The sequence below is a fragment of the Microcaecilia unicolor genome, chromosome 1 (assembly GCF_901765095.1).
Source record: "Microcaecilia unicolor chromosome 1, aMicUni1.1, whole genome shotgun sequence".
In the NCBI taxonomy this organism is placed as follows: Eukaryota; Metazoa; Chordata; class Amphibia; order Gymnophiona; family Siphonopidae; genus Microcaecilia; species Microcaecilia unicolor.
Window position 1 is genome coordinate 576,403,966 of NC_044031.1, and position 19,328 is coordinate 576,423,293.

General features: G+C 40.8%; 1 protein-coding gene across 1 annotated transcript in view; it reads right to left on the bottom strand.

Moving 5' to 3' along the window:
* Positions 1-19,328, bottom strand: part of SNTB1 (syntrophin beta 1) — a 331,812-nt gene that overhangs the window by 115,275 nt on the left and 197,209 nt on the right. The window contains exon 2 of the mRNA XM_030218617.1: positions 1,435-1,651. Coding sequence (XP_030074477.1) covers positions 1,435-1,651 — 217 coding nt within the window. The remainder of the gene's footprint in view (positions 1-1,434; positions 1,652-19,328) is intronic.

The following is a 19,328-nucleotide window of genomic DNA, read 5'->3' on the forward strand; positions in this document are numbered from 1 at the left end:
TTGGTATACACATTCCTGTACTTGATCTTTCAATTGTTGTCTGTCTCTTATTTCCTCTCAATTGCTCTTTTTCTGCCCAATAGTACAACTGCTGTAACTAGTTAAATCAAATTAAATCCACTCCTTATTTCTAGAATAAGCAGCATAAAATGTATTGTACTGTTTTGGGATCTTGCCAGGTACTTGTGACCTGGATTGGCCACTGTTGGAAACAGAATGCTGGGCTTGATGGACCTTTGTTCTGTCCCAGTATGGCAACACTTATGTACTTAAATTGGAACAGAGACCCGCTCTAAGCGCTTTTCTATACACGATGTGCAGCTCAAAGCACCATTTCTAGACTAGTGCTCTGCATGGAATTTTTGGGCACTCAAATTTGGGCGCCACTTAGTCCAATATGATCTGTGTAAGTGGAATAGGAACTGCTATCTGTGTAAGGCGTTCTGAGGATGACTACCTTATCCCCTGGTTTACAAAACCATGCTAGCAGCTGCCACATGGTAATGCCAACACAGCCTGGTGGAGGAGTGGCCTAGTGGTTAGGGTGGTGGACTCTGGTCCTGGGGAACTGGGGAACTGAGTTCAATTCCCACTTCAGGCACAGGCAGCTCCTTGTGACTCTCGGCAAGTCACTTAACCCTCCATTGCCCCAGGTACAAATAAGTACCTGTATATGTAAGCTGCATTGAGCCTGCCATGAGTGGGAAAGCGCGGGGTACAAATGTAACAACAAAAAAAAAGTGAATGGACTGTGTCGGCATTACCGCACTAAGATCCACTAGCGCAGCTTTATAAACAGGGGGGGTTAGTGAGTAGCATGGAACTGTCAAAAGAGAAAATACACATGTACATTTCTGATGCTCAAATGCTGACTAAAAATGTGAGATTGCTGGAGGCTACCTGGGTGAATACAAAACAGTGAGAATAACTCGCTCTGGGCTGTCAGTATGAGCATAGTATGCTCTCTAATCATGCTTAGAGGCTTTCTAACAGTATGATCATGTGAGGTGATTGTGAGTCATTTAGAGCTAAAAAATATTTAGAAATGAAATATTCAGAAAATATTTCATTCTGCACACCCAAATTTTAGTTGCAACTAGATAAGCTGTATAAACATGTGACTTTTTGACTGATGATTCAATTTTTTTGTTGAAATTATCTGAATTTATGAGATGTAATCTAATAAATACAATATTTGCTTTTTTATTATGTAGGATAGTGCCCATTGCATGAATTGGGACTTGCAGTAAATAAAAACACATTAATATGAATTAGTACACATTACCACGGAAGTATACTTTAGTAAATCTAGACCTTGATCTTTTGTATGACTTCTTTTCAAAGTCTTGATGAAATGAAACAATGAAAAGTGTTTTTCATTTCTGACAGCGAACATCAGCTCTTCCAACAAGTCAACCTCAGCCTGTGTCCTACCTGTTCTCCGGGTCAGGTACTGTCATGTTTCTCGTCACGTAACACATTTTTAGTGGGATGTTTTTCTTGTCTCCATAGATGGAAAGAGAAAGTGGGGAAGGTGGATCAAAGGATATACTTCCTAATCGAGGGGATTCTGGCGGTGGAGTCTCCCACCCAATTTCTGACACTGGAGAACCTTTCTTCACATACGGAGTTGCTTCTCTCATGTACTTCACTGTGAAAAGAAAACAGGAAATAGACACCTATTTCATTTCATTTGAATTTTTATATTTATAGACATCCCCTTACCAATAAAGACATCGTGATGGGGCATTTTCTAAAGGATGTCCAAATCAGAATAGAGAAGTCAACGTCAGAACATCCCAAATGGATGTCCATCTCACAGGTATTTTTGAATAAGAAATACTTCAAGATTTCCTGTTCAAAAATATGTGAGATAGACATCCTTGAGTTGATGACGTCCAACATGAACAGCCATTGTATAAACTGGAATGTCCAAATTATGAACAGCGGAAAACAAGGGTCATGGACGTCTGTATAGCAGCTTTCTTAGAAAATGGCCACCAAACCATGCAAACCAGAGGGAAAGCCTAGTGGTTAGTGCAAAGGACTGTAAATCAAGGGACCCAGTTTCAAATCCCACTTTTAGCTCCTTTATTTTGTAATTGTGTGTCCTCCAGGAACAATAAAAATACCTTCTGTACCTGAATATGCGCTATTTCAATAGCCTTCAGGCTTGTAGGTGGCTGAGGTACAGTAGATATGTAAAACAGAGAGTGAAAGTGAAAATTGAACCTGGGTCCCTTAGTTTAAAGTCCACTGACTGTACTAACCACTAGGCTAATCAGACTTGCTCCTGCTTTGTTAACAATGCTCATAATACCTGAAGCTGACATAAAGCATGGTATATCCTTTCAGTTTCACTTTCAGAAGAGAGAGAGTGGGAGAGCAGCCACTAGAGGATTCAGGATGTTTAATGCCTTAATCTCTCCTGTGGTTACCTGTTTAATCAGAGCACCCTTTTGTACCCTGGACGTGACTAAATAGAGACGTCCTCCTTTTTAGACTTGAATGTTTCTTACCATTCGGAAATCATTGTTGGATGTCCTGATTTAGGGCTCTCCCTAGTCCTGCCCAAAACGTACCCATGACACTCCCCTTTCCTATGTGGATGTACTGCAGTGTGAGAGGTCCATTTCCTGCCTTTGCAAAATTGGGATTTGGATGTTTCTAGCATATGGATATTCATTTCAGCTTTTTGAGATGTCCATATGCTTCAAAAATAAGCGGCGTGTGTGATTTACAGCATTAAGGGATGTAATTATCAACATAGACTACTGTTATGATGTGTTAGTTTACCACTAATGTGTGCTATTTTAGTACAGGTCCCTTTTATGCAATGAGACGTAGTTACTAATAAAGGGTTACCAGCAAAATAACATATCTTAATGGTAGCCTACATTGATAAGTTTACCCCTAAAAGACAGTACAGTATAAAGTCAGTATAACATAAGAAAGCAACTAATCCTTATATATAAATAAACTCCAAACCTTCACTCTCACTAGTGGTAGACCAGAACTATGCAACACAATATTTAGGTTTTTGCCAGGTACTTATGACCTGGATTGGCCACTGTTAGAAGCAGAATATTGGTCTAGATGGACCATTGGTCTGACCCAGTATGGCTATTCTCATGTTCTTATTTCATATCATAATAAAGTAACATAACTAATTCTGAAGCTAAAAACAATCCCTCCCATCCAGCCAAAAGAAAGTCCAAAAACCACCTCAATTTCTATGTACCAATAACTAGACCATGTCTTCCCCCAAATTTCCTAAGAAGCTGCCCAAACATCAACTTTCTTGGGTTTGCCTCTTAGGTGGTAACCACTCCCCATGTTGGATCATCTTTAATGCAGGCCCAGGCTGAAATTAATGAGAAGGGGTGGGACCTCGGTGACATCAGGACTTAGACAGCTTCTAGACAGCTTCTACACCTCAGCTGTGATTGATCCACAGGAGAGGCAGATGAGAAAAGCTCCTCCTCGATCACTTTCGGCAAGTCTCCATCCAGCTCTATAGCTTCTTCCTTTTACGGGTGGCCATTCATATATGTGTTTCTAGTAAATAAAGACTATATAGCCAATCCAGTCTGCCTATCCACACCAGCTGCTCAGCTCTATAATCACTTCATCTTTCACAGAAATTCTCTGCGCTTGTTCCATGCTTTCTTGAATTCAGATACTGGCCTTGTTTTCCTCAACTCCACTGGCAAGCTGTTCTATGCATCTACTTCCCTTTCTGTAAATAAGAATTTCCTCAGATTATTCCTTGTTCTAACCCCTTTTACCTTCATCCCGTAACTGCTTATTCCAGAGCCACCTTTCCATTAAACAAGGCCTGCCTCTTGTATACGTATAACTTGGAAGATGAAAAATGTCTTTATCAAATCTCATCTTTTCCAGCATAACTTCAGGATATATACATGTTTAGAACTTTAAATGTATGCTGATATGCTTTATGATGGCGATCACTAATAATTCTAGCAGCTGTCCTTTTGGGCTGACTCCATCTGGTTTATATCTGTTTGAAAGTGAGGTCTCCTGAACTGAACACAGTACTACAAAAGTGATTGTATAAGAACATAAAAACATAAGCGTTGCCATACTGGGACAGACCAAAGGTCTGCCAAACCCAGTATCCTGTTTCCAACAGTGGCTAATCTAGGTCACAAGCACCTGGCAAGATCCCAAAACAGTGCAATACATTTTATGCTGCTTATCATAGAAATATAACAAAATATTTAAACACACATGAATACAAGTGTATTGCTTCTTCAGCTTATTGAGAGTGGAGTAGTCTCATATATAACACACGATAAAGATTATTTGATTTTTCACCCAATGACTGGGTGTATTATCTGTGTGTATTGTCTAATCATTGACTTAACCTCCACCACCCTTTGCTAATCTTATATATGAAAATATATTTCTGTTTATCAATATGCTATCATCTAATTTTATGCAGCACTTAGCTTGAACAAGTTGGTGCTCTTAAAACCCCGACAGGTCCCCGTTTCGTGGCTACTTTTTCAAGGGGGAGTCACCAGTTCAAGTAACTGTCTCAAGTGCAACTGCAGCATTACTCTGTCCTGCAGTTGCACTTGAGACAGTTACTTGAACTGGTGACTCCCCCTTGAAAAAGTAGCCACGAAACGGGGACCTGTCGGGGTTTTAAGAGCACCAACTTGTTCAAGCTAAGTGCTGCATAAAATTAGATGATAGCATATTGATAAACAGAAATATATTTTCATATATAAGATTAGCAAAGGGTGGTGGAGGTTAAGTCAATGATTAGACAATACACACAGATAATACACCCAGTCATTGGGTGAAAAATCAAATAATCTTTATCGTGTGTTATATATGAGACTACTCCACTCTCAATAAGCTGAAGAAGCAATACACTTGTATTCATGTGTGTTTAAATATTTTGTTATATTTTGATGCTCGACAGAGCACAGGCACAATTGTTTGTTTTATCATAGAAATAAGCAGTGGATTTTCCCAAGTCCATTTTAATAATGGCTTATGGACTTTTCTTTTAGGAAGATATCCAAATCTTTTTTAAACCCCACTAAGCTAACTGCATTTACTACGTTCTCTGGCAATGAATTCCAGAGTTTAATTACACATTGAGTGAAGAAATGTTTTCTCTGATTTGTTTTAAATTTACTACTTTGTAGCTTCATCCCATGCCCACTAGTCCTAGTATTTTTGGAAAGAGTAAACAAGCGATTCGCGTCTATCCATTCCACTCCACTCATTATTTTATTGACCTCTATCATATCTCCTCTCAGCCATCTTTTCTCCAAGCTGAAAAGACCTAGCCTCTTCAGCCTTTCCTCATAGGGAAGCCATCCAATCCCCTTTATCATTTTTGTCGCCCTTCTCTGTACCTTTTCTGAGATGCGGTGACCAGAATTGCACACAGTATTCAAGGTGCGGTCGCACCATGGAGCAATACAAAGGCATTATACCATCCTCAATTTTGTATTCCATTCCTTTCCTAGCCACCTCTGCACATTGATCAGAAGGTTTCAATGTATCGTCAACGATGACACCTAGATCCTTTTCCAGAGACTAATACTACTGCCTATTCTATTTCTTATGCATTCAAGCATCCTTCAAACTTTTTACGTCTCCTTATTTGCCTTTATTGTTTTGGGATATATGTATACATATGCTTTTTTTATTTGATTTTTTAAAAATGTGAATTTGGTGAGCATGGTGGCTTTCGTGTAATGTCCTTGAAGAATAAGTCATTCTAACATATGAGAATATTTTAATGCCTTTGTATTGCTCCGTGGTGTAACTGCATCTCAAATATTGTGTGAAATTTGGTCACCACACCTCAAAACAGATATAGTGGAATTAGAAAAGGTAAAGAGAAGGGTGATGAAAACGATAAAAGGAATGAGACAACTTTCCTATGAGGCTAGGTCTCTTCAACATGGAGAAGAGATGGCTGAGGTGAGATATGATAGAGGTCTATTAAATACTGAGTGGAGAGGAATGGGTAGAGGTAAATTGCTTGTATATTCTTTCCTAAAATACATGGATTAGGGGGCACGCAATGAAGTTACTAATTAATGAATTTAAAACAAATCGGAGAAAATATTTCTTCACTCAGCGTGTAATTAAACTCTGGAATTCGTTGCCAGAGAATGTGGTAAAAGTAGTTAGCTTAGTAGGGTTTAAAAAAGATTTGGATAATTTTCTAGAAGAAAAGTTCATAAACCATGATTAAGATGGACTTGGGAAAATGCACTGCTTATTTCTAGGATACTGTCAAAATATCATTCGGCTTTCTACTTACAAGTTCGAATAAACACAATTCAAATATTTAAAGTAGAGAATGGTGCACTCAAATAGTTCTTAATGTTAATGATGGGAAGTCTCATATAGTCGCATTAGGCTGCGCATACAGGCATATCTCTTGTGCCTAATTACAGTGACAATATTTAATCATCGACCACCCCCTTAGGGTCATCGATAATTAAATATTGTCACTGTAATAAGGCACAAGAGATATGCCTGTATGCGCAGCCTAATGCGACTATATGAGACTTCCCCTGCATTAACATTAAGAACTATTTGGGTGCACCATTCTCTACTTTAACTATTTGAGTTGTGTTATTTCTAGGATAAGCAGCATAAAATCTGTTTTACTCTTCTGGGATCTTGCCAGGTACTTATGACATAGATTGGCCACTGTTGGAAACAAGATACTGGGTTTGACGGACCTTCAGTCTGTCCCAGTATGACAACACTTATGTTCTTAAGTATTGTGAAATTATTCTCCTAATCCATGTATAATGTCTAAACAGGTTCACTTATGGTTTTGTTTTCAAAACGAGTCTGTATTTTTACATGTTTAATGAAGACTTTAATATATAATTATATGCTTTTTTTAAATTTAATTTTGTTTCACACCATTGTTCTACATATTTTAGTGGCCCTTTCACTAGGCTGTGTTAGTTGCTAATGCATGTCTAACACAGCTTAAAATGGTGTACCACAGGATGCTCTCAGGTTACTGCTGTAACTGCCAAATCAGTGCACTCAAACTTTTTTTTTTTGATGGGTCATGTCTGGGGGGTTAGAGAGTGGGCATTCCTCTGTTAACCATTTAGGGCAGCTACATTACCACATGCTAACTGATTAGCGCAGTAATACCGTATGAGCCTATCACCTACAAAATAGGTGGCAGTATGTGCTCAAATAGTAATTTTTAAAAAATGGCCTTGCACTAATGGCAATGTTAGCACATGACCATTATTACAAAAAATAGAAATTCAGCCATTTTATAGCTACGATAAAAATGGCTTAGGGTACAGGAAAGACCCAAGTAAGGGTGCACTAAGGCCACTTTTACTGCAGCTTAGTAAAAGTGCCTCTTAGGGGGAATTCATCAAGGTGTGGTAAAAAGCCATCTTTTACCGCACCTTGATTTACCACCGGATTCAGCAACCTGCAGTATCCTAGACCCACATGTTGCTGAATCCCAGGTTAACAAAATAACGCTGCTTGTGACCCACCTCGCAAGCAGCATTATTCCCGCAGCCCAGGAGCATCGGGCCACAAAGCCACATCCAAATGCTCCTGGGATGGCTGAGCAGGGTCTCCCTGGCTTCTGGGCCCCTCCCTCACAGCTTAAGCCTCCCCTGGCTCAATCCCAGCCCATCCCCTACAAGTTCATGCCCCCCACTCCCCCATCCCTCCACCTCAAAGATAGCCCTTCACGTTATTATAATTCACTACACATTTATGTGGAAAATGGAGCTAGAATAGAGCCCCAAACTGTAAGACCCTAGATCATAACAGATGGAATTTTCCTCTTCTTTTCTGGGTAGCTTTTGAAGCATCTGGATTCATTCTAATTTTTAGGTCTTAAAATTCGGAATCCTTATGATGAAATATCTCATGTTCGGAATATAGCTGAAACTACCTTCTCCTCCTCAGAAGATTCTAATAACCCAGGAGATTCACATTACATTACATTCTGGTCTTATAACCCGCTACAACCAACAAGTTCTAGGCGAATAATAATCAAGAGAAGGAGCATACTCCAGATAGTTATAACAGTAATACATTATTCCCAAAACAGGAGAATATAACAGCTATAAAATTAAGGGCATTGTTTGCTAAGTTGCGGTAGAGACACGTTAGAGTTTATAGCATGCGCTAACCATGTAGGCACCGATATTATTCCTATGGGCGCCTACACAGTTAGCGAGCGCTAATTTTATATATGTGCTAAAAACGGTAGCACACCTTAGTAAACAGGCTCTTAAGGGAGATATTTCCTGAAAAGGAAAAGTCTTGAACTAAACTTCCTAAACTGAAAATAGTGCCCTGTTTGCCTAAGGATTTCAAATGGAGGCTGCCTGATATGTTAATGAAGATTGTAAAGGACGTAAAGTTTTTATTTTACAAACAGTAGGGAAATTCAACATAGAAACATTTCTAGTAGATCTACTATGGTTTCTGTTAAGAAAAGCAAAATGATGAATCAAGTAACCTGGAGAATCTCCATGAAATGCTTTAAAACTCAAAACCAGGGCCTTAAACTGTAATCTAGCCAGTATAACTGCAACAGAAGAGGAGAAATAGATTCATGTTTGTTCACTGAAAAAAGTAGTCTACCTGCAGTAGTTCTAGCCCCAGCATGCACCATTTCCAGCACTGGGGAAAATAGGGCTGTATTTGTTAGCACAGTTCTAACCTGGCAGTAATCGAGCAGCGCTGCGTGCTACCCGGTTACCACCGGGTTCACGCGGGAGCCCTTGCAGCTACATCAATGGGTGGCGGTAAGTGCTTCCCCTTGACTGGCCACATGGTGAGAGCGATCTTACCGCCTGGCCATGGCTATTTTCAGGCTTTTTTTACCCTCTGTGGTAAAAAGGGCCACAGTGGATGGGAAAAATGGTGCCTGCTGCTAGCACAGGGCCCTTTTCACTATAGCTTAGTAAAAGGGCCCCTAAGTGCTGTATATCGGACACTTAATCGCATAAGCACCAACTGCGCCCCTGGACTGCCTAGAAAATACCCAGTGTACCTGAATGTAACTCACCTTGAGCTACTACAGAAATGTTGTGAGCAAAATCCAAATAAATACATAAATAAAATAGCTGGCTTTGAGTTTAGTGATCTGTGGTGATCATCTGTGGCTATTGAGGCAGACATAGGAAGCAACTGCTTGCCCTGGGATTTGTAGTATGGAGTGTTGCCACAATTTGTACTTGTGACCTGGCTTGGCCACTGTTTGGAAAACAGGATACTGAGCTAGATGGACCATTGGTCTGACCCAGTATGGCCACCCTTATGTAAGTGCTGCTGAATATCAGTGAATAGCCCCCCCCCCCCCCCCCCAAGTGATTTAACAAGCCAAGAGCCATTTCTGGCTGGTTAAATCACTTTGAATATCGACCACAAGATGTACAATTAATTGAGCTTTGAGACAGACAGAAACTAATGAATGGATGAAGCATCCTTTTACCTACTATTAAGAACCAGAGATGACATTTTTGTAGTGACTATAAATCTGTGAGAGCTCTGGCTCAAGAGAGATTTATTTCACATTTGGAAGTCCATTTTCAATGTTTTAAGTATAAAAGAGGACAGAAACTGTCTCAGTTTAAAATATCTGCAATATTCCTCTGCTTTAGTGGTATTAGGAGTACTTTTTATATACTTATGGGCCAATATTCAGACCACAGGAAGCAGCCGGGCCTCCTCCTGCAGTTCGCACTGAACCCGGATATTTAATGCCGGGCTGTATCCGGTGACCAGCATTGAATATCCGGGTGTTGTTTGGTCGGTTTTAACTTAACCATCCAAGTCGATATTCAGCGCTGGCCAGTTAAGCTGAAACCAGCCAAAGGTAGGCCTGCTATTTCAGTGGCCTAATTTGACCGCCAAACTTAGTCGGCAATGCACTGAATATCGGTGGATAGCCGGTTATATCACGCGATACAAACGGCTATCCGCTAAGCTCTAGCCGGCGATATTCAGTGGGAGCCAGCCTTTAATTGCTACTTTATTTACAGTTCAGTTTTGTAAATTCTTGTTTGCTAGCGCACTGAGGCCCCGATGCCCAAAACTCCGGCGCTGTACATAACAGTGTTGGAGTTTACCACTGGAACAGCACCCAAAATAACTTCCTCATGCTCAAAGCTAATAGTATGGAATAACTCATAAAAATGTTTCCTAGAAAATGATAAATGCGTTTCAACCCATTCCCTCAAAAAAGTATACATTGTTTTCAATACATTTGAGGGGAAGTGAAGCCTAAAAACTGAAATTGAAAACACTATAGACAATTTACAGGTTCTGTTGAAAAGAAAGAAACACACACCCATCTGGGAACAAAGGGGACTACAAAGGAAACCATACAAATAGATACTAGTCTCAACAAGCTCCATTTACCCAACACTACACATGCCATTCTATATCTGCTGCCATCTGGGATGGGGTGAGACTTAAATTTGTGAAAATATGTATCTCATTCTTTCAAGGTTTAATTCAGTCATTTCCTGGACAAGTAATGTCAGAACCGAGTGCAGGAAGAAAATAGCCCAGAAGCAATGTAGACAAAAGGCTTCCTGAGCTGCTTTGTGCAGCTTTTTCCTCAAAGGCCTCAGGTCTGTCATACATTACCAGTGTAGAGGGTTAGAGAGAGTATAAAGTCAAGCTGTCCATTTTACTATTTTCTTTTCATTTCTAGCTGCTGAATTGGTTTTCAAAAATCCTTTGATAAAATGTTTCTCCAATATGAGTAACATAAGAACTGCCATACTGGGCCAGACCAAAGGTCCATCAAGCCCAGTATCCTGTTTCCAAAGGTGACCAATGCAGGCCACCGGTACTTGGCAGGATCCCAAAGAGCAGACAAAAATATGCCATAACTATCATTATCTTTCATCAGAGTGCGGTTACTAAAATATGTTTATTACCAATGTTATGTGTCTGATATGTAACTGTATGTTCAACTCCCTTTTTCGCACTTTGTGGGGATTCCCCAGGTAGAGGTGCTTTTGCAGTGTCTGGAAATACAAGGTTCTGGGATGCATGTATTAGAATGCCATAGGGATCTCTCAGTTTTCTTACATTCCACTCCCATAAAAATAGTCTAGTCCAGGCTGAGTAGAGCAAAATCAAAAGCAAAAAAGACAAAAAGTGGACTAATATAAAGTACAAAAATGTTGAAGGGCACAGTTCAAAGCTTCAGCAATTGTTCCCTACCTAAATGGAAAAACTGTACACAGTTCTTGACTTATTGACTTGGAAATCTTGGGCCACTGACTGCCTCCTCTATTAGGGGAGTTAAACTGCAATCCTGGAGATCTCTAATAAATATGCAAGATTACCTCTTATTAAGTAAATTGATTCCAATCCAGTTACATTAATTAATACCTCATAATAAACTAACTACTCTTAAATCTTCCTTATTCAACTTTATTTTATTACAAAACACGTCTAAAATGTCTTCTAAGTGATAGAATTAAATGTACTTCCTTATGGTTTATTTGCTGTTTCTCACATTCTCAGCTTAAACTATTTGTATGCTGAGAATGTGAGAAACAGCAAATATACATACCCACACTATCAACTCTCTCACCAAACATTCATATATCCGTTATTAAAACAACTTCTCACTCTCTCAGCCTGAGGTGTTGATGTATATAAAAATACAGAAATCACTCTGTTTATTCTTTCTACTGTTCATATGATTAATCCATTTCCCTTAATGGATCTTAACCAGCATTGAGTTTTTCAACTGGCTTCCAAAACTGATTGATTAGCGATTCATATCAACTTGTTTATCCATTTGATAATTCAGTAACCATTGATGGCCAGTAGAAATCTAAGATACTCCATCAATGGATAAAAACCTCTCAAAGAGGAGAGTTTTAAGTCTTTTACGAAATACCAAGTAATCAGGCTGACCCTTGATTGCCATTGGCAGTGAATTCCACCACTTAGCACCCTGGTATCTAAAGTCATCAGAGTGAACTGACTTATAATGCACTCTCTTGCAATCTGGAAGATGAAGTTAAGGTAGTCCCTAGAACCAGAGGTTATATTGCGCAGGGGAATAGTTATAAAAGGCTGCATATAATCTGGTGTCATGCCATATAATATTTCAAAGACAAAAACACAATGTAAAAATAATCCTGGCTTTAATGAGCAATCAGTGCAGTTTGCATAATAATGGAGTGGCTCTATGAAAAGGCGGTATCTTGAGGACAAGCCTAGCTGTAGCATTTTGGGCCATTTGTAGCCTTTTTAAGACACCCTCCTTACATTCAGCATAGATGGAATTGCAATAATCGAACTGAGTTAAAACCAAGGATTGAACTAACAGTCTAAAGGTGTCTGGTAAGAAATATGATCCGATTCTCCTCAGCTTCCAAAGAGACCTGAAGGATTTTGTTTCACTACTGGGGGTACCTGAGGCTCGAATGTGTCAATACATATACCCAGTACCCTAAGTGTAGAGTCTAGGGGGTATGATACGTTGTCAATAGTATAATTATTATGTGCGGTATGGTCAAAGGGGTTGGTTGGCACAAGAAATGTAGTCTTATCTCTATTTAACTTTAACTTAAATTATAGAATACGAGTGTAAGTTGGCATTTACATGAGAACATTTAGATGGCCACAAATGACATGTCTATGGCAAGTGTAAATGCATGTGCTGAAATGTTCCCCTTTGCCTCCAGATTCTATAACGAGCGTATTCTGGGTTTGTGAATGCAACTTAATTAGTTAACGAGGGATGGCTCCTTGCCAGTTAAATAGCATTAAGTGCCAAACCAAAGATATTCAGTGGGAACTAACCGGTTATCTCCTGCTGAATATCCCAGTTAGCAGTTAGCCACTAACCCCCAGATTCTATATAATGTAACTTGAGTTGTGCTTGCAATTCAGCACTGATAATTTCCACTTAACAAGCCATTATTGACACTAATTGGCATTAATTAGAATTTATGCACAGAACTAAGAGTATTCTGTAAAGTGATACATATAAATTCTAAATTGTATTGTTGAAAAGGGGGCGTGGCCATGAGTGTGGCATGGGTGGGTCATGAGTGTTTCTAAAATCTATGCGCATTGTTATAGAATACACCCGGTCCACGTGTAAATTACAGTGGTGGAAATAAGTATTTGATCCCTTGCTGATTTTGTAAGTTTGCCCACTGACAAAGACATGAGCAGCCCATAATTGAAGGGTAGGTTATTGGTAACAGTGAGAGATAGCACATCACAAATTAAATCCGGAAAATCACATTGTGGAAAGTATATGAATTTATTTGCATTCTGCAGAGGGAAATAAGTATTTGATCCCTCTGGCAAACAAGACCTAATACTTGGTGGCAAAACCCTTGTTGGCAAGCACAGCGGTCAGACGTCTTCTGTAGTTGATGATGAGGTTTGCACACGTCAGGAGGAATTTTGGTCCACTCCTCTTTGCAGATCATCTCTAAATCATTAAGAGTTCTGGGCTGTCGCTTGGCAACTCGCAGCTTCAGCTCCCTCCATAAGTTTTCAATGGGATTAAGGTCTGGTGACTGGCTAGGCCACTCCATGACCCTAATGTGCTTCTTCCTGAGCCACTCCTTTGTTGCCTTGGCTGTATGTTTTGGGTCATTGTCGTGCTGGAAGACCCAGCCACGACCCATTTTTAAGGCCCTGGCGGAGGGAAGGAGGTTGTCACTCAGAATTGTACGGTACATGGCCCCATCCATTCTCCCATTGATGCGGTGAAGTAGTCCTGTGCCCTTAGCAGAGAAACACCCCCAAAACATAACATTTCCACCTCCATGCTTGACAGTGGGGACGGTGTTCTTTGGGTCATAGGCAGCATTTCTCTTCCTCCAAACACGGCGAGTTGAGTTCATGCCAAAGAGCTCAATTTTTGTCTCATCTGACCACAGCACCTTCTCCCAATCACTCTCGGCATCATCCAGGTGTTCACTGGCAAACTTCAGACGGGCCGTCACATGTGCCTTCCGGAGCAGGGGGACCTTGCGGGCACTGCAGGATTGCAATCCGTTATGTCGTAATGTGTTACCAATGGTTTTCGTGGTGACAGTGGTCCCAGCTGCCTTGAGATCATTGACAAGTTCCCCCCTTGTAGTTGTAGGCTGATTTCTAACCTTCCTCATGATCAAGGATACCCCACGAGGTGAGATTTTGCGTGGAGCCCCAGATCTTTGTCGATTGACAGTCATTTTGTACTTCTTCCATTTTCTTACTATGCCACCAACAGTTGTCTCCTTCTCGCCCAGCGTCTTACTGATGGTTTTGTAGCCCATTCCAGCCTTGTGCAGGTGTATGATCTTGTCCCTGACATCCTTAGACAGCTCCTTGCTCTTGGCCATTTTGTAGAGGTTAGAGTCTGACTGATTCACTGAGTCTGTGGACAGGTGTCTTTCATACAGGTGACCATTGCCGACAGCTGTCTGTCATGCAGGTAACGAGTTGATTTGGAGCATCTACCTGGTCTGTAGGGGCCAGATCTCTTACTGGTTGGTGGGGGATCAAATACTTATTTCCCTCTGCAGAATGCAAATAAATTCATATACTTTCCACAATGTGATTTTCCGGATTTAATTTGTGATGTGCTATCTCTCACTGTTACCAATAACCTACCCTTCAATTATGGGCTGCTCATGTCTTTGTCAGTGGGCAAACTTACAAAATCAGCAAGGGATCAAATACTTATTTCCACCACTGTAGGTGTCAGCATTTACATTAAGGTTTAGTTGGCCTAACTGAATGCAACTAAATTGAGTCGTGTGGACGGGCGCTCGATGTATTCTATAATCCGTGTGGAAATTTAGACTTATTCTACATTTAGGTGTACTTTATAGAATACGTCTAAGCACATTTTTTTCTGCGCTGATTTTTTTAGGCATGATATTTAGAATCTAGTCCTTGGCGTGTAAATGATACTGTTCTGTAATATGTGCATAACTGAGAAAGGTGCCTCTGCCCCACCCTTGTCCACACATGTGAACACCCCATGCAATTGAATGCTATGCAAACTGTGCAGTAAGATTATAGAATGCCACTTGGGGGTGAATTCTATACATGGCGCAAAAAAAAAAAACTGTGTTTAGGTGTGATATACAGAATAGCACTTATGCCTGGGAATTGCGCCTAACTTTAGGTGCAGCCATTTCAACCAACTGAAAAGTGATGCAAATGTACGTGCTTAAATTAGGTGTGTATCCCTTTTATTCTATAACAACATGTATACATGCTAGGAATGCCCTCATTCTGCCCATGACCATCCCATTTCTGTGCCCCCATTTATTTACTCACGTGTAAAATTTAGGCACAGATCCCGCACTAAATTCCCACATGTAAATTCTAATTAAATCTAATAAGTGCCAATAAATGCTTGTTTAAAAGCCAATTAGTGTTAATTAGCTTATCTAATTAAATTGTGCATGCAAATCGGGCACATGGCCAAATTTGCATGCACAGTTTTTGGCGACTTTATAGACGTAGGGGCAGTAGCGTAGCCAGAGTTTAATTTTTAGATGGGCCTGGAGGTGGACTGGGTGGGCACAGGCCTCGCATTTCCTCTCCATCTGCTACCACCCCCCCCTTGCGACAGCCCCCTGCACATGGTCAGTTCTGGTCATTTTTACTGACCTGAAGCACCGTTCTCCCTCCAGCACTGGCGATTCCCATAGCCAGACTTCTGCCAGCGCGCGTCGTCGGAGCCTCTTTTCAGGCGCGTCCCGCATACTCTGCAATTTCCTGTTTTCCGCAAAGGTGGGATGCAGGAAGTTGCAGAGTAGGCGGGACGTGCCTGAGAAGAGGCCCTGACGACGCGCGCTGGCAGAAGGCTGGCTATGGGCATCTCCGGTGCTGGAGGGAGAACGGTGCTTCAGGGCAGTAAAAGTGAGCAGACCATGCAGACGGGGAGAGCGGGCAGAAGAGGCTGGGCGGGCTTGGAGCAAAAGTGGCTGGGCCTGGGCCCATCCAGGCCCACCCGTGGCTAAGCCCCTGCGTAGGGGGTTAGCGTGTAACTAGCAGCTTACACATGAATCTGGAACATTTACACGCATAAATTCTAGTTCTATAATGAGAGTGCACAAATCGACATCAAAGTTTAGGTGACCTGTTACAGAATGAGGGGGCTTATGAGCCCAAAAAGACTCATTCCATCAAATATATTCTGTAGCCTTGAATTCACTTCAAACATCCCTCAGACTGGGATTATATTCACTCTTGCTCAAGGCATATGTAAGGTGAGCCTCACCACTGCGGTAACTCTATTACTTCTTTTGAGAGTAATTTTGTATGCTTTTGAAGCTGCTTTACTCTTGGGGAATAAAACAGAAAGCTATCCAACAAAAAGTATTTATTTACTTTAATATATAACCCCTTAAAACAATTGTAACAGTCTTCTATTTTTGAACACTGGCTAACCTTCACAGTTCATCTGTAAAAAGTCAGTGCCCACAGGGTACAGCGCTTTGCCTTCTAAAACTCACTTTTCCGCTACATTTTGTTAAACTTAGGATGCCGTCGTTTTTATTTGCAGGCATATTTAAATACCTATTTGCAGGAAACTATTCTAAGTCCTAGATTTGAATACATTAAGCTCAAAAGGCTTTTTCGATGCCCTTATTAGTTTTTAGCTTAAAATTTCAATTATTTGTTAAGACTGAAGTGCTATTGGATGGCAGCTTAGTTACATGACTGTTCAATATGAGGCAGATTTAAGGATCAAGGAGAAGCATAGCGCAAACCTCCTGCAATTCTTTGGCTCCAGAATTTTGAAAGCGCTCACTTTTTGTTTTCATTTCCAGTCATGTTTAGAATAAAAAAATGTTCACAAAGATATGCACAAATGCTGATGCAAAATGTATTTTGGAACTTTTTTTCTTCTCTCTCTCTCTTGAGAAGCAAATGTCTCATGATATGCTTTGTATATGTGCTTGCAAAGATTTTCAGTGCACATGCTGCCTTCCCAAACTATAGCAAATTCTGGGCTCCTTTTACTAAGCTGTGATAAGTGCTAGTGCATGGTTACCACAGCTCAAAAGTGCTTACTGCAGGACGCGATCAGGTGTCCTGTGGTAACTTTGAGATTTGCACGCGCTAAAAATAGTTTTATTCATTCCATGGAGGGGGTGTGTCAGGGGGAATTTCTGCATTGATCTTTTAGCGCAGCTACCTTACCACACGCTGATTAGTGCAGGATTAGCGTGCGAGACCTTATCGCCTACAAAATAGATGGTGGTAAGCATTTCTCCCTCTAAGCTGAGCAGCAGTCCTCCGCCTACAGTCCTGCCAGTAGGGGGGGGGGGGGGGTGTTGTTTCACTATCACATTTTCAAAAGTGAAGGACAGGCAAGTTCTGCAGGATTCCTGGGAACCTGCCTGCCCCTAGTGATTGAAAACACAAGATTGAAGCACAACACCCCACTGGCTGCAATGCTTAGAGCATTGGTTCCCAAACCTGGTCCTGGAGGCACCCCAGCCAGTCAGGCTTTGAGGATATCCACAATGAATATTCATGAGAGAGATTTGAATGTGCTAGTTCTACTGAATACAAATCTCCAGGTTTGGGAACCACTGGCTTAGAGGGAACAGTGGTGGTAAGTGCTCACGAGCTATTTTTTTGTAATGGCCACGCACTAATGGCAACATAACTACATGGCCATTAACTGAATAAATGGAAAATTAGCCGTTTTCCTGCTGCAGTGGAACGGCCTTACCACATGGAAAAAATCCACGTAAGGGTGTGCTAAAGCCACTTTCTACCACAGCTTAGTAAAAGGACCCCTAAAGTGGTTAGTAAAGAGAAATAGAACAAGGTGGGATTACAAAATAATATAATCAAAAGGGACCACTTTTTATGCTTTTAATATGGCTCCATCTGTTTGGTACCAGAGCAACAGCAGCCCTTGATAATTATCAGAACTAATTAACGTACCAGGCCAACTTCTTGACCTGTGAATAGACAGTATGATTCCCCAATCAAAATTCCAATCTTCAACCCAAAAGGAAAAGAACAAAGTGGCAGTACTATCAATCCACTAATACACGTTTTTGTTTATGTCCTGACATGCCATGTGTCTCCTAGGAGAGCCATTCACTGGCGCACAGTTCTATCAAGGCTCCAGTTACACAATCAAACCTTTGTTGAAATGCCGGAGTGACATTAAAAAAGGCCAAACAAGAAAATGTTCTGTTAATGAGGAAATGTTCTAGGCAAACTTGCTTATGTCTTGCAGGGAAGCTTCAAAGAGTCCTGTAGGTTGTAGGTATTCAAGATATTTTTAATATGTTGATATTTTACAAATCACACTTTGTTATTACAGTGATGGAGATTAAGAGATCATAGTGATGGGAACAGCAGGCTCAAATTTGCACTAACAGTTACAATATGAAAAAAGAAACAGAAGTGTGACAATGAGTGGTGATAAATCTAATAAAATGAAAATTAAATGAAACTTAGGTGATTCAGTTTATCCACTGTGAGGCAACAGATTATGATCACTAATTACTCCTCATCTTTCCTGGGTCCACTATAGTTTCTTTGCATCTTTCCAAGCATGCTTGCCTTTGACTTCTATTGTTTCCACTGATCACCATTACCTTGTCAATGAATAAATAGTGTCTCAAGTTCCTTTTGAGCCTTCCTGCCTTCATTTTCATAGGATAACTGTTCTCTTGATCATCTGATGCTGTGGAAAAATGCTACCTACCTTCTAGACCTGTGGTTCTGAACCCAGCCCTCAGGCCACACTCAACCAGTCTGATTTTTCACAATATCCACAATGAATGCAGTATGTTTGAGCAGGGCTGAGGTTAGACATTCAAGGGCACAGGGCAGAAACCAGGAAGGAGCTCCTAAAGTCTGTCTGCAGGCTTGGGGGCCCCCTGAAGCATGGGGCCCAGGACAATTGCCCTGTTTGTCACCCCCTAAAGCCGACCCTGTGTCTGAGATCTGCATACATCAGAGGTAGTACGTGAAATTGTATCCCATTTATTTTGTGGGACACTTCTGAAAACCTGACAGTCTGAGTGTATCCTAAGATCTGTGTTGACAGCCACTGTTCTAGACCAATACCAAATGGGAGTCAGAAACAGGCAATGTCAGACACAAGAACCACAATCAAGTTGAAAGATAAGAAAACTCTGTCACCACACTGAGAGCACAGGATCTAACTAGGGATATGATTCTTGAGGTATCTCAAACTGAAAAGTCTCTTGGGTATATCAGCCAAAGATATGACTATGGGAAAAAAGCCTAGATCATTACTAGCCAGAATGCTGAGTCTCTGGAAATCACAA